A 15,579-nucleotide genomic window follows, 5' to 3' on the forward strand; every position below is an offset into this window, starting at 1 on the left:
TTTATTGATTCATTGTGCATTTTAAGTTTTGCATGGCTGACCTACTCAGTAAATGGTAGACATCTCAACTGTTACAGCTTTTAAAAAATTATGCTGACAAGTCTGAACTGAATCAGGAGGGTTACTGCGGACAATCGAAATACTACAGTGTATTAACTATATCAACTACTGTGCTTATATTATATTTAAAGTAGATTATGCTACCATATTATGTTTTGTTGGTTCACTCGTATGATTGATTCTATTTTTCTGAGATAAAATAGATCAGGATTGTAATATGTCCTGGTACATTTTTGAATTGTGTGCCTTTTCATAAATAGACATTTATGAGAAGGCGAAAAACCTACATAATTTGGCTGGTTCATAGAGATCTATAAATAATGTATTTCTAGTAGGGATACATATGAGGGGATGATAAGCAAATAGCTATTGTACCAAGTTCTCGGGTTTTGTATAACTTGAAAGCTTTGTCATATCATGGCTTACTTCCTCCTTTCAAAGTACCATTTGCTGTCAGTAATGTACAGTACACTACAGTACGGTGCAGTAGGCTTATGTTAGATCATAATTGAGATGTCAGGAAAAACAGGAAAAGTTACTGCACTGACACACGCTGGTATGACACCACCTCTTATCCACCAAGTCGTCTGTAAAACGATTTGTATTTTTGTTGTAATTATCTTACATTCTTTTGTACAGTTAGCTTGATCATACTCACATCCTCAAATCAATACTTACAACCACAATATACTGTAGGTAACTCTAGGGTCAATTCCTCAGTTATTTTTCTTCTGCCTGCTTTTTTTGATGTTCCCTCCATCCCAATATACTTTGGTTGTTTTAACGGTATGTGACCATAGTCATCTTTAATTGTTAGTCAACATAACTTGATAGTGAATGAATAGTAACTTATTGTTTTACAATAAGTTTATTACCATATGCAAGACAAATAAAATTTGTTCATGTGACCCTTTGTAATGTGTCTGCTTGCAGAGTGGTCCTCAAGATTCTCTCTTTACATGTCATGGACATTTTCAATAATAAGGTGAATAAACTAGACATATACAGTATGAGAGGACAGAAAACATTTTTTTGGGGGAAAATGTGTTACATTCCCTATTGAATGATACTGTGTAGTAGGCTCTAACTAGGAACTGTACAACCAAGTTCATCATGGGGAGCGCTCAATTCAGTGATAATCAATCAACCACTGGCTGTTATCAAATTCACTTCAATAAAACAGCAATGAACCAAGGATATGTTTAAGGGGAGATCCTTTGGTGATGATTGAATAGTGAACAGAAAATATAGTTTACCAAGCTACCAATTACTTCACATTGGGAGAAGTTAAGCTAAACTAAACTACCCTTAAGAAAAATATAGTTTACTTAACTAAAGTTACTTTGAAAAAGTAACTACATCCAAACTACTTTGTGAAAAATTATCATATGTAAATCTGAAATGTCCTAGGCTACAAATTGCAAGAACAGATCACTTTGGGGTCATATGTTAACAGAATGTCTAATTTAGCTTATTAAAGGAGCTACATTTAGAAATTGTGCACTGTATTTGCAGAAAATGTCCATAACATATCTGCAGTAATAATGGAATGATACTGGTTCACAATATTTTTTCACAGAAAATGTATTTTGGGCCAATACAAAACCGCAGTCTAAAATGCATCCTTTCTATTTGACAACAAAAGCCAGACCGGTGAATAGTGTAAGGTATCATTGTACTATCTAAATTACTGTGAAAGAAATATCATTTTTCCAGCTGTTTGAAGTTGGTGGATGAAACTGAAAGTAAAATAGTCTCCACCATGATTTCCGGGATCCTTGGGACGTAACCACCATTAGTCCATGCTATCTGGAAACCTTGGGACGTCGAATAGCACTAACCTCTCCACAGTGTTTCCGGGGGCTCCGTACGGAGGGTGTAATGCAATAGCGGAGCCTTCAGAGGCTATATTGAACTCTGTACCACATCGCTGTGTACCTCATAAATGTTGTAACAATGCGGAGGGGCTCTTTATAGCTCCGTATAGCTCCGCATTTACATGATTGGTTGATGGTAGGTGGGGGCTGTACGTCCTGTATAAACACAAACTCACTTCCTTGACAACTTCATTTACAACAGCTCCACGAAGCGCAAGTATGAATGCCCTGACTTCTGCAGAGGCCGCATCTAAAAGCTGTATGGCCAATGCAGACGCCAGAATTACCATAAATCGGCTTTAAGTGTTGTTGCAATTCACCTAGCTTCCACATGGGTGAAACATTCTACATGTAGCACCTTTAAACACAAAAATTATGTTTCAAGTGAGAATTGGGCAGATCTGAAAATGCCTGCTTCACCCATATTTTATTTCCGCAAAGAAGTGTGTAGTTCTAGTAGTTAGTTACACCGCTACATGGTAAAAAGTTTGTAACTACTGAAAACACTACAAGGTTAAACTACCAACTACCTGGTATGATGTTGCATTGATCAGTTTAAATTATTTTAGCATTTTGACCAAAGTCAGCCTTTAAAGTAACTGTCCAGTGTTTGCAAATTTCTATGAAATATGACCTATAAATAATTACAATGTGAGTGAAATAATTTTCCTTCCCAAAAGTGGTAATTATGTTTATATTAAACTCTGATCGGTTGTTTTGGGCCCAGGCCCGCAGAGCTTTACTTGTACCCACTCCGTCAATTTCAGTCAGAAAATAGAAAGTGACATATGATGAGAATCGAGCTCAAATCTTACTGCTGGCGATGTCATAAGAATGCCCCGGCAAACAAAAAACGTAATAAAATGACCCTAGCTTTCGAGTTAAGATTTCAGTAATTAAAAATCAGTTTAGCCATTTTCGCACAGTGAGGTACTACCTAGTGGACACGCTGGGAATCAGACATGAGATGTGATTATATCAGTGAAAAAGTTGCTTCAGCTTTCTCCTCATACGTATATCATTCCTGTAAGAAAAAAATAAAAGGCATGGCACGTTGCACAAGCCCTGCGCTTTTAGGGCTGGGTTCCTATGGGAATTTGCGCATGTTTTGAGCACCACCATTAGGTGAAAGATATGATTATTTTTATTTTTTTACGAATAAAGAATTTTTGAATAGGTATTGGTGACATACAGTGCCGTATTAAAGTATTTGTCCACTTTCAGATTTTCTCTATTTTTGTATATTTTTGATACTGAATGTTAACACTCTTGCATGTAGAACTGTTTTAACTCAGCGACATTTGTGGGTTTTTGAGCATTAACTGCTCGTTTCAAGTCCTGCCACAACATCTCAATTAGGATTAGGTCTAGACTTTGACTAGGCCATTCCAAAACTTAAAATGTGTTGCTTTTTAACCATTTTCATGTACAGTAGACTTGATTGTGTGTTTTGGATCATTGTCTTGCTGCATAAATGGTACCAAGCTAACATATGGATTGTCATACCATGGATAATTTAGCTATTTCATGATGAATATTACAGCCCTTTAGGTATAAAAAAATAAATACATATTTTTGGGGATAAAATATTGAATTTGGCCTTTACTACTATACAGTACCAGTTGTCGTGTCTTTGGCGTCATTAAAGTGAAGACTTATTTTATCAAATCAATTCTCTGTAACTATTATTATGTGATTAAACTAATCATGTAAATGTAATTAACTAGGAAGTCGGGGCACCAAGGAAATTCTTCAGATTACAAAGTTAGAATTTTCCTAATATAACTTTTCAGATATTTTCATATCTGATCAATTAGTCTTCTAATTAATTAATCATTCTTTACCTCATGTTAGTCTCATTCCGAACTTTGTAAATCATTGGTTATCTGCACGAACCCAGTCTTTACTATAAATCATCCATACATCAATTGTCTTAATCATTTATTTACTAACTAACTAAATAATCACAGAAATGCATAACAAACAAACAAACAAACAAAGTAGATATGGTTACAAGGTAGGGGATGATAGGGGATGTGCCCTAGTGGGCTAAACCGGTATGACGGCTTGGTAGACAAAGGGACTGAGAAGGGCGCGAAAGACAAAAGACACTACACAGTTGATAATTATATTAATTGAAATGCTAATCCTTTGCACATGAACGCTCACTCATTTGGGAATAATTGCAATCAATATATATACTTACGCTCAGTGTGTCCTCGTGATCTCTGTTGGAATCATCAATCTTTCTGTTGAAAAGTTCATCTGAACTTTTCTTTACGTCCCTGGAGTCTTTCGTGGTTAGAATGGATACTTCAGAGTCCCATTCAGAAAAGTTCTTGTAGAATAGATGTTTCGGCGGTTGTCGGTCTTCGCATTCCAGGTCGACATAAATTCTAGCTGCAGACTAGTAATTAGTATCAAAGATTTGCTCTTATTCTGTCGGTATCGATAATCTCAGAGTTGAACAATTTCCACCAGTGTAGCCAATGCTCCACGTGGTTCAACAATCGTTACAACCTTAGCTCCCTCAGATGACCGAGGAATGCATGGTCTCTACTCAAACCTTAGCCCTCTCGGTAATCGAGGTACACATGGTCTGAAGTGGGCTTCTCTAGGTGGGGGTTTTATTCAGAACAGCAGAAAAGGCTGTCCCATGACGCCAGACCGATGTCTGTGCTCATGGGGGCGGCCCAATGACTTAGTGAAACTTTAAACAGAAATACAATTCTCTCACATCAACGGTTTAAAATCACATTACACAATTTCACAAATAGTTTCATCTTTACTCATTCATTTTATACAATAATTAGATGCAAGCCTCAGAACGGAGGCTCCTGTATAAACAGAGTTATGGTTATGTGGCTGTATTGTCTTTCCTGAGGTCACAATCATAAAACAAAATGGACTGGTCGTAGCTGGATTCTCCACCGACCGTTTACGCCTTCTCCAAAACATGGACATTGTTCAGTTCTCAAGTTCTAAGATGTAGAAGAAGTTCCTTTGTTCTACTGTGAATGTTCTACTGTCAAAGTATCCATAAGTGGACTTCTGCCCAGAGGGAGAAGGCACTACGCATTTCGCGACTCGGACCGAGAGCGATGTCCTGCTTTGCTCTCCGGAGCAGAGCGCCACTGAAAGGAGTGATAACTGGGGTGGCGTTGAGTTGAGGTGGATCGACTGAAGTTTAGGATCCCCGGGTGTCTGTGATGCATAGGAGACTAAGGAGACCCTGTCTGTCCTTCTGAGTTTTGCGGGATAAAGTCATGCTAGGGTATATAAGTTATCCCATGAGAGCTTTTTTTCCGAACCCACTACCGTGTTTCAGATGCCAAGTTTATCGTCATGTTGCAGAAGTATGTAGGTGGGAGATTCTGTTGTGTTAGAAGTGTGCAGGAGGGCATGGGACAAAGAAGTGTATAGTTTCGGTGGAAGAAGTGGAGTGTTTCAATTGTGGGGGTGCCCTTGTTGCTGGGGATCAGAAATGTCCTGTGTGAGTGAGACAGGTTGAAGTTAACAGGGTGAAAGCAGTGAGCAAAGTGTCATATGCTGAGGCAGTGAGGAAAGTTGAGGATGGTGTGAAAAGGGTGAGGGAGCCTGAGAGGATCCCGTTGGTAGTAGGCCAGTACAGAGTCACCCGAACAGTTTGCTATACGCAACAAATCATCTAGTCTGTTGGGAAAAGCACACAAAGAAGAAGAATATTGTTAGGGCGGAGTCATAAGCATCTCGTCATTATATCCAGTATCTCTGACATTGCTGCTTCATACAGGAAATCCTGTGCATAAGCAAGGATGTTTTTTTGGGTGACCCATTTGCGGTCTCGAAGAAGATGGTGAAGGAGGAATTGGGTAAAGTGGAATTGGTTAGAGTGACCAGGAGCAGTATGAGGTTGCTTTTGTGTGTGTCAAAAGTGCAAAAGGAGAAAGCTCTGTACCTCAACAAGATGTTGACGTATGATGTGGAAAGCTATGATTTTCAAAGTAGGGCACCAGTTAAAGGTGTCATCTCCGGTGTCTCGCTGGACATAAAGGCTGTGTGGTTTAGGAATAAAGCCAAGCCCCCCCCCCCCCCATATTACAACCTATTTGTTGTGATAATTGAGTTGTTTGTTCTCTAACCAGTTAATTCATATGTCTTGAGACCGTGATATGTCGGCCTAAAGGCCGAGACAATAAGAAGACACAGTGGCAGAATAAAATCAACCACACCTTTCTTTCATCACAAAACCGGATAGCTTCCATTGTCCAGTGAAGTCCACAAAGCATATTGCATGTACAGTAAGAGACAGTTACATGACCTACAGCATGGTCAAGCAAGTTAATGTTTCCAACATTTTCGGACCACTATACAACTATTGATTTAGAATCACAGAGAGTTACCGAAAGTTGCAAAGAAAACAGGAGCTGCCTCCACTATTCCAGCACCATTTCAACTTCAAAATGTCAACATCATGAAGTCACCTCTGCTTAGTCTAATACAGTGACAACTAAAAGATCACCAAAACAATTTAGTCCAATGAACATAAGATAACTATGATGTGGCTGTACATGGTTCTGATTTGTGTGGGTGTGTGTGTTTGCGTGCGTGCGTGCAGGTTGAAAAACATGTTGACTCACTCTACTTGTAGAGAAACGCCAATGCCATCCTCATCTCTTTCATGTTGATGAAACGGTCTATCACTCTGTCATACAGTACAAGCTTTTATTTTTTGTGGTCCTAGGCTACCTGGCTAAAATGCTTGCTCGCTAGCCTAACCTCCATTCATGAACAACGTTAGCGAGTTAACAATAGCCTTCTACATCTAGCTACATATTAAACGTACATCCTCTCAGACCAGGGGCACAACAATGTATGAATTAATGGTTGGATCAGCATCGCCGTTATAATCATTGGCCAGTACGGAGAATTAAGTAAAACCACAAGCCCAAATCCCTATCTCCATCCATGGCTAATTTAGGAAAGGGACAATTTTAGCAAGCTGGCTAGCTAGCCACCGGAGGACAACGACACAATGAGATGCAACAATTAAAGTTTTTCTGTCAATGACTTATGCACTCAATGGGATTTGATAGGAGTGATGCCAAATCCAAGCTGGCTTCCCTTGACACATTTTTTGGTACGCCAGGACCATTCACAGTTGAGCTCGCTCAGTTTAGCTCAACGCTGATTGGCACCGATTTTTTTTTTTTTGTCAAGGGAGGCCAGATGCTCGCTGGCTTCCCTTGCCTTCAATGCTACAGGCGGCAACAATGTCATACTCGTTGGGACCAGACAGCATCAGATAGATGGCCTACATGTAGAGACAGATGGGCGCTGTTTCGCTCGCTCGGATGCTTATTCCTGACAGGCTCTAGCGAATTAGAGGAAATTTATAAAACACAGAGAGACAAAAGATAATGGATGTGCTGACCAACTGGCAAGTGTCTTCACTGACATTTTCAACCTCTCCCTGTCTGAGTCGTGAGTAAGACCTTTAAACCGGTCAACATACACAAGGCTGCGGGGCCAGACGGATTACCAGGACGTGTGCTCCGGGCATGTGCTGACCAACTGGCAGGTGTCTTCACTGACATTTTCAACATGTCCCTGATTGAGTCTGTAATACCAACATGTTTCAAGCAGACCACCATAGTCCCTGAGCCAAAGGAAGCGAAGGTAACCTGCCTAAATGACTACCGCACCGTAGCACTCACGTCTGAGGCCATGAAGTGCTTTGAAAGGCTGGTCATGGCTCACATCAACACCATCATCCCAGAAACCCTAGACCCACTCCAATTCGCATACCGTCCCAACAGATCCACAAATGATGCAATCTCTATTGCACTCCACACTGCCCTTTCACACCTGGACAAAAGGAACACCAACGTGAGAATGCTATTCATTGACTACAGCTCAGCGCTCAACACCATAGTGCCCTCAAAGCTCATCACTAAGCTAAGGAGCCTGGGACTAAACACCTCCCTCTGCAACTGGATCCTGTACTTCCTGACGTGCCACCCCCAGTTGGTAAGGGTAGGTAACAACACATCCGCCATGCTGATCCTCAACACGGGGGCCCCTCAGGGGTGCGTGCTCAGTCCCTTCCTGTACTCCCTGTTCACTCATGACTGAATGGCCAGGTACGATTCCAACACCATCATTAAGTTTGCCGATGACACAACAGTGGTAGGCCTGATCACTGACAACGATGAGACAGCCTATAGGGAGGAGGTCAGAGACCTGACTGTGTGGTGCAAGAACAACAACCTCTCCCTCAATGTGATCAAGACAAAGGAGATGATTGTGGACTACAGGAAAAGGAGGACCGAGCACGCCACCATTCTCTTCGACGGGCTGTAGTGGTGCAGGTTGAGAGCTTCAAGTTCCTTGGCGTCCACATCACCAACAAACTAACATGGTCCAAGCACACCATGACAGTCGTGAAGAGGGCGGGCACGACAAAACCTATTCCCCCTCAGGAGACTGAAATGATTTGGCATGGGTCCTCAGATCATCAAACGGTTCTACAGCTGCAACATCGAGAGCATCCTGACGGGTTACATCACTGCCTGGTATGGAAACTGCGGCAACTGCTCTGCCTACGACCACAAGGCACTACAGAGGGTAGTACGTACGGCCCAGTACATCACTGGGGCCAAGCTTCCTTCCATCCAGGACCTCTATACCAGGCGGTGTCAGAGGAAGGCCTTAATAATTGTCAAAGACTCCAGCCACCCCAGTCATAGACTGTTCTCTCTGCTACCGCACGGCAAGCAGTAGCGGAGCGCCAAGTCTAGGTCCAAGAGGCTTCTAAACAGCTTCTACCCCCAAGCCATAAGACTCCTGAACATCTAATAAAATAGCTACCCAGATTATTTGCATTGCCCCCCCCCCCCCCCCCCCCCCCTATTTTACACTGCTGCTACTCTCTGTTATTATCTATGCATAGTCACTTTAATAGCTCTACCTACATGTACATATTACCTCAATTACCTCGACTAACCGGTGCCCCCACACATTGACTCTGTACCAGTACCCCTGTATTTAGCCTCGATGTTGATATTTTACTGCTACTCTTCAATTATTTGTTACTTTTATTTCTTATTTTTTTAAGGTATTTTTCTTAAAGCTGCATTGTTGGTTAAGGGCTTGTAAGTAAGCATTTCACTGTAAGGTCTACTACACCTGTTGAATTTGGCGCATGTGACAAATACAATTTGATTTGATTTGATTTATGCGGTGAGACCGTATGTACAGAAGCCGCTGCAGTGTTAAAATTGTAAAAAGTTTGGACATGTGGAAAGTGTTTGTCGAAGGAAAAAATATGTAGTAGTTGAAGAGTCAGATGAAGCATGTTGTTGTAATTGTGATGGGAATCACATTCCCGAGTTCCCGGAGTTCCCTGTACGGATGAAGGAGGTCGCAGTAGCTAGGATCAGGGCCAACCAGCAGGTCTTCTATGTGGAGGCAGTGAAAATAGCTGGAGTGAGTAGAGAGGAGATGGTAGTGGATGTCCCACAGTCTGCAGTGAATGCCATGCAGGAGAAGGATCCCGACACACTAATAGTGAAGAAGGTGGACTTTGTTGTGTTTATAGCGCTAGTGATAAATTGCACTAGTTAAACTTAGAAAACATCAAAGAAGCTAGACATCATTGTGAAGGCAACAAATCGATTTCTGGATCTCCAGAACTTTACAGGCGAAACGTAACAGGGAGTACTGAATGAAGAGGTTCCCCCCTCCCAGGTTGTTGAGTCTGTGTAGGGATCTGAATAGTACCTTTTTTTTTTAAATTCAGGGTAGTATTGTGAATTTGTTTAGTTTTCTTTTTTTTGGTAATTAGCATGAATTTGTTCATCCAAAACATATTTTGTTTTTGCAGTATTTTGTCTAACCCGTACAGTAGGTGGCAGCAATACACCGTATGAGTGCAGTCTGCCAATAAACCTCAAAGAAGAATCCTGTACGTACCACTGCCACAGAAGAAGAAAGGGGCGGGGTTTAATAACAGTGCTGTTGTGCATGCAGTTAGCAAAGAAGCTACTAAAGTGGCTTAACTTTATGATTGTATAATGTTTCAGCATTACTTTGCACGTGGATTACGTACTGCTATTTCTCAAACGTTTAGTATACAATTTGCTGCCCTCCGAAATGGGAGGCCTGCTACTCACGCGTGTAGAAGGCTGCCAATGAAGACCGAAGAGTATTTGTATCACGCTGTCAAAAGGTCGTTTCTCAATGATGCGGCTAAAAAGGTAACGTTATTTGGCTTTATTTTGTCCTCACTTGTCTGGTAGATAGTTCTACTTCCAATCCTGGGATATATGCCCTATTATGCTAGTTACGTAGGTTTTTTTGAGCTGAAAGAAGCTATGTTAGCTAACTAGCTAGCCTAGTGGCTCTGCGTTCGATAGCTAATGTATCGAGTGCAGAACTATGTATGATTTACATGCTCCTGACAACCGGACGCGCGCATGTTGATTTTGTACACCCACACCAGACACGATCAGGACATGCATGTTGAAATATCAAACCAAACTCTGAACCAATTATATTAATTTGGGGACAGGTAGAAAAACATTCAACTTTGATGGCAATTTAGCTTGCTAGCTAATTTGTCCTGGGATATAAACATTGGGTTGTTATTTTACCTGAAATGCACAAGGTCCTCTACTCTGACAATTATTCCACAGATAAAACGGTAAACTGAATGGGTGGGTATAATTTGCGGAACGTTCCAACAGGAATATGTTCCAAAAACTTCGTAAATAACAAGGTTGCCAACAAACAACGCATACAAAGTTGTATAGCGGCCGAATAAGATAGCGGGTAGGGAGTGGGCTATTTCATAAAGTTTTCACTCACCACGTTTATTCTGAAAAATGTCTCTGGTAGCATATGGACAAACATTAATAATAAGCTACGGGTTGAGTTGATGCCTATTCGGCAGCTAGTTAGCTAGGTGACTTGATCATGTTACTTTGTATGCATTGTTTGTTAGAAACCTTGTGCTTTACGAAGTTTTTGGAATAGATTCCTGTTGGAACGTTCCACAAATTATACCCACCCAACTGAATTCCTTTATCGTCATCTCTCCTCCTTCCTCAGGCTTCTATTTTTACTTTGGACTTTATATGGCGGTTGGCAACCAACTTTAAGGTGCTTTACAATAACTGGCTGGAGTGTAGACGTCAGTTCATCTTTCAATCACCCACGTGGGTATTAGCTCATAAAAACCAATGAGGAGTTGGGAGAGGCCGGACTTGCAGTTTAGCATCCCAAATAGAACCTATTTTTATTTTAGCACCTGGCCATGCAGACGCTCGCTGTCGTGTGCACGCAATGATTGAATAGCATGTATGTGTACATTTATTTTGCAACGCGCACGTGACGCGAGCGGTGTGGTCAGCATTTTATTCAATCATTGGTTCTATTTGTGATGCTGAACTGCAAGTCTGGCCTCTCCCATCTCCTCATTGTTTTTTAGGAGCATATACGTGGGTGATTGAAAGACGAACTGAAGTCCACACTCCAGGCCAGTTGGTGGTGGTGATGCACCTTAAAGTTTGTTGCCAACCGCCATATAAAGTCAGAAGAATCCTGAAGGAGTTGAGATTCCTAGAAATGAACTAGGTTTACCCTTTTAGTTTAATTAGGATGAATTGTCGGGAGTAGAGGACCTTGTGCATTTCAGGTAAAATAACAACCCAATGTTTCTATCCCAGGACAAATTAGCTAGCAACAGCAAGCTAGCTAGCTAAATTGCCATAAATGTTTAATGCTTTTCAACCTGTCCCCAAATTAATATAGTTGCTTCAGAGTTCATTTTGATATTTCAACCAGCGTGTCCTGACCGCGTCTGGTGTGGGTGGACAAAATCATTATGCGAGCGGTGTGGTCAGGCATGATCTGCACTGGCCTGGTTGTGCAAGTGCATTAACTTTTGAAAGTGCGTTAGATTCAATTAATCTCTACAACCCCCATGGCACATCGCATTATGACATATTTGATCACACTTTGTAAGATCTCATCTGAAAGGTAATTAAGAATTGGACGAAGTTCTTTTTAAACTGATATATTATTTGTTCTGGTCTATTTGTAGCAGTTAAAGGCATTGTATGGAAAGAAATGGCCTAGTTTCTCATTTGTCTGTCTCTGCCCAGGTACAGCCAGCCTCTGTACTACGGATGGTCTGCTGCTTCTCTACATCTTCCACGAACCACTCTGAGGGGACGCTCATCTATTCAGGGAACCTCGGCAATGCTGTCCGAGGTATTACTTTAATCACCATAAACAATCTCTCATGATCGTCTTCTCATCAACATTGTTATCATCATTGAATAACTAGGCCTAAACATGAATTGTATTTTTTGTCTGTTGCAGGTGTGAAGATGTTCTCTTACACCAGTAGCGGGGCCAGCCTGTGTATGATGCCCTACATTCTTCTGAAGACTGGCATCAGCGTTCAGAGTCTTGTCCTGAAGGGGGCCTTCTGTGGTGTCATTGGTTTTTTTACATTCCTGACTCCCATCCTCCTCCACATCATCACCAAAGGCTATGTGGTTCGCCTGTACCACAACCATGACACTGACACGTACACAGCTGTCACCTACAACATCCTTCTGATGGAGAAAAAGACTGTGTTCCGTCAGAGTGAGGTCAAGATACCGGGTGTCAGCAAAATGTTCACTACGTTCTATGCCGACAAGAAGTCGATGCTTGTGAATCCGATGCTGTTCCCACTTCCTCATGACTATAACCACCTCATGGGTTACGACCAGCCCTTTTCATTTGATACGGAAGACTTGAATGGTAAACCAAATAAGAGTTAACGGATTTCTACAGATAATGCCAATGGCAGTCTGAACTGTTGAATGGAACGTGTGTGTGTGTGTACGTCTTAGTTGTTAATGTAGGGTATAAATTATATGATATCAAAGAGAACCTTTGAGAGATGTTGGTTTCTTCCTTTCACTAGTAAGAGGTAATGTATAGACATGGAGTATATGAATAAAATTTGTTTAAACAAAGCTTATGGATTCATTTCATCACTAAATTCACCTTTCACATGACTGTGATTGCAATTGTAACTTCCCTTCCTTCTGCTTCAAACATGCCTCTCTTCAGAAAAACACTACCAGTATTCTGTGGGCAAAATGAGAAGTTGCTACTTCTGATGTTTTGAGAAAGCTTGGGCACTATCAAACAGTGTTAATTGCATGAAAACAGGAGACCGGCAGTAAGTCAAACCATTGCAGAGTATCAACTTAACCATGATGTTTCAAATTCTGGGTACTATTTTGTTGTGTTTTGGCTGCTTCTGGACAGAAAAGTTAACTTTGCTGTTCAGAGAGTGTCGAAACCTGGTATACTTGGCATGGTAAGACCTTTCTATTTACTTTATCTAGTGATCATATAGAGAAGAATGTAAAACTTCTATACAGAATTTAATCAGAACGTTTTAGATAACTGTCTAGTATATCGCTGTGACTACATATGAAGTACCAGAACTACTAGATGTCTGGAGATGTCATTACTTTTATTTCCTCTGGTACTCTTTTAGCAGGGGCAATGTAGGATTTGTCTGTGTCAATGTCACCCTGAAACAATGGAATGACAGTATTTACAGTTAACTCCTCAGTGATAAGAGAGAATTTCAGTTGCTATTTCAATTTTTTAATGTTTTTTGCTAAACACCTTTCTTTAGTTGTGTTGCATTCTTGACAGTTAAAACGGTTTAGGACCAAACCAATAGCTAACACACAATATGCTTTATTTTAACTTAGTGTTTCAATAGAGCCACAATGGTTTCGAGGTATGTGTCTGGTATAACAATTGGAAGTAAATAGAACAAGTTATCCCAGAAAGATTGCTTTTGCCCGGATCTGAAAATATGTAACATTCTCAAAGGAGGAATGTATCAGAAATACTCATATTCACCCACCATTCCAACTGTCAGAAATGGTATGTTGTTAAATTTCACTTCTGGTGGGTGGTGTGACTAACAGATGGTCATCCTCTTTGCAGAATCTCTACATGGTACTGTTCTCTTTTATCTCAGGGCCTATGATGTGTTGCCAAAAGTGAGTACAAGTCTTACTGTTGAAAACCAGATTCTATGTCTTCTAAAAATATACATATTTTAAAGACACACGGCTTTGCCTCCATGGTTAGTTTACCCTCACATTGTACACCTCCATGTGAAGGGCTTTGAGATATGTTATTATTAAGAATGTGAGTTTTAATAATGTGTTGTATATTTTATTTGCCTGATTACAGGGGAATTATGAGGTCTTCGTCGAAACTGTGGAACTCAGACGACAGCCAAACTGGAAAAATTGAACGTCAACGTTACAACTGAAGTGAAATGGGGGGAAACGCATGTGAGTGGAGCATGACATTCTCATGATTTGCAGGTATTGGTGTTACTGTTACAAACTGTAGCGTAATGTAAAATAGGTATAGTTTGCTTCCAGCAAAGTTGTTCAAGTACTAGTTTATTGCAATGTATGGAATGTTAATCCTGATGTGCCAGAGACAAGATAAGACACACTACACACACGTGCACATGGATGTTGTATTGTAAATATGTAGCGGAGTAGTGGCCTGAGGGAACACACTGAATGTGTCAGGTAAGTTATGAGATGTAATGTCTTGTAGTATTTTAAACTGTATGTAATTGTCTTATGTTGCTGGATACCAGGAAAAGTAGCTGCTGCCTTGGCTAATGGGAATCCATAATAAATACAAATGCAAGACAACTAAGTAACTCAAGCTCTGAAAGCTCCTTCATGCCAACGAACGCTATATTCAAGTCAGGATATTGAGTCACTAATGTACTGTAAAGGATGTGATGACTACATCCACTAGGGTGCACTGTAAGTCAAGTAAAAAGAGGAACAAGCCAGTGTGGTATTCCACAATCATGAAACAAACAACATATCTTGTATGTAGCTATGGAATAAGTCATTCAGAAAATGTTATCTTGTTCCTTAAAAAAATATATTTTTCTATTTGGACAAATCAATAAATACCACAAAAGGGACTTTTCATGATGCCAGTTGAAGGCACTGGCAGGAACACATGGAAATATGTTCAGCCTGTGTGGATCAGCCAGAAAGGAAAGCCACTATCCCCTCCCTGACTCCCAGCCCGTCAGCCGGCCATTTTGGTCCTCCACTGTGACTCATGGGGATGCACATTATCAGCTGCTGAGTAGTGTCATTCATTGAGGAACTGATCTGATACAGATTTGATTTCTGTATGCGCTGCTCTAACCAAACAAAGGAGGAGCAATACTTAGATATATAACTCCAGCACACACTGTTTGTGACCTTTCTGTTTTAAGAGCTAATATATCTCTGCTCTTGTGTTATGACATGATTTACTAAGCAGTAGCTACAGCTCCTTTGTTAGTACAAATGATAATGATATTCAGCCTCTGTTTAGTTTACTTTGGAGGGCTAGAGCCTTGGCCTGGCAGGTGAATACATATGTAACTAAATGTTAAACTTGGTTGGGGCAATCCTACAATGTGGTTTATATATACAGTACCAGTCAAAAGTTTGGACACCTACTCATTCAAGGGTTTTTCTTTATTTTACTATTTTCAACATTGTGGAATAATAGTGAAGACATCACAACTATGAAATAACACATA

General features: G+C 40.7%; 1 protein-coding gene across 1 annotated transcript; it reads left to right on the forward strand.

The window, feature by feature from the left end:
- The first annotated feature begins 9,912 nt into the window (after positions 1-9,912).
- LOC120055545 (transmembrane protein 70, mitochondrial-like) lies at positions 9,913-12,949 on the forward strand. The gene is made up of 3 exons (XM_039003410.1): positions 9,913-10,174; positions 12,083-12,191; positions 12,303-12,949. The coding sequence occupies exons 1-3, from the start codon at positions 9,992-9,994 to the stop codon at positions 12,749-12,751; spliced, it is 741 nt and encodes a 246-aa protein (XP_038859338.1). The 5' UTR covers positions 9,913-9,991; the 3' UTR covers positions 12,752-12,949.
- The last annotated feature ends 2,630 nt before the right edge of the window (positions 12,950-15,579 follow it).

This window comes from Salvelinus namaycush, chromosome 11 (assembly GCF_016432855.1).
Source record: "Salvelinus namaycush isolate Seneca chromosome 11, SaNama_1.0, whole genome shotgun sequence".
In the NCBI taxonomy this organism is placed as follows: domain Eukaryota; kingdom Metazoa; phylum Chordata; class Actinopteri; order Salmoniformes; family Salmonidae; genus Salvelinus; species Salvelinus namaycush.

Bases quoted from the DNA above. Each gene is read 5' to 3' on its own strand.
- LOC120055545 (XM_039003410.1), top strand. From the start codon at position 9,992: ATGTTTCAGCATTACTTTGCACGTGGATTACGTACTGCTATTTCTCAA. The intron at 10,175-12,082 runs GTAACGTTATTT...GTCTCTGCCCAG, and splicing joins TCAATGATGCGGCTAAAAAG to GTACAGCCAGCCTCTGTACT. The intron at 12,192-12,302 runs GTATTACTTTAA...TGTCTGTTGCAG, and splicing joins CCTCGGCAATGCTGTCCGAG to GTGTGAAGATGTTCTCTTAC.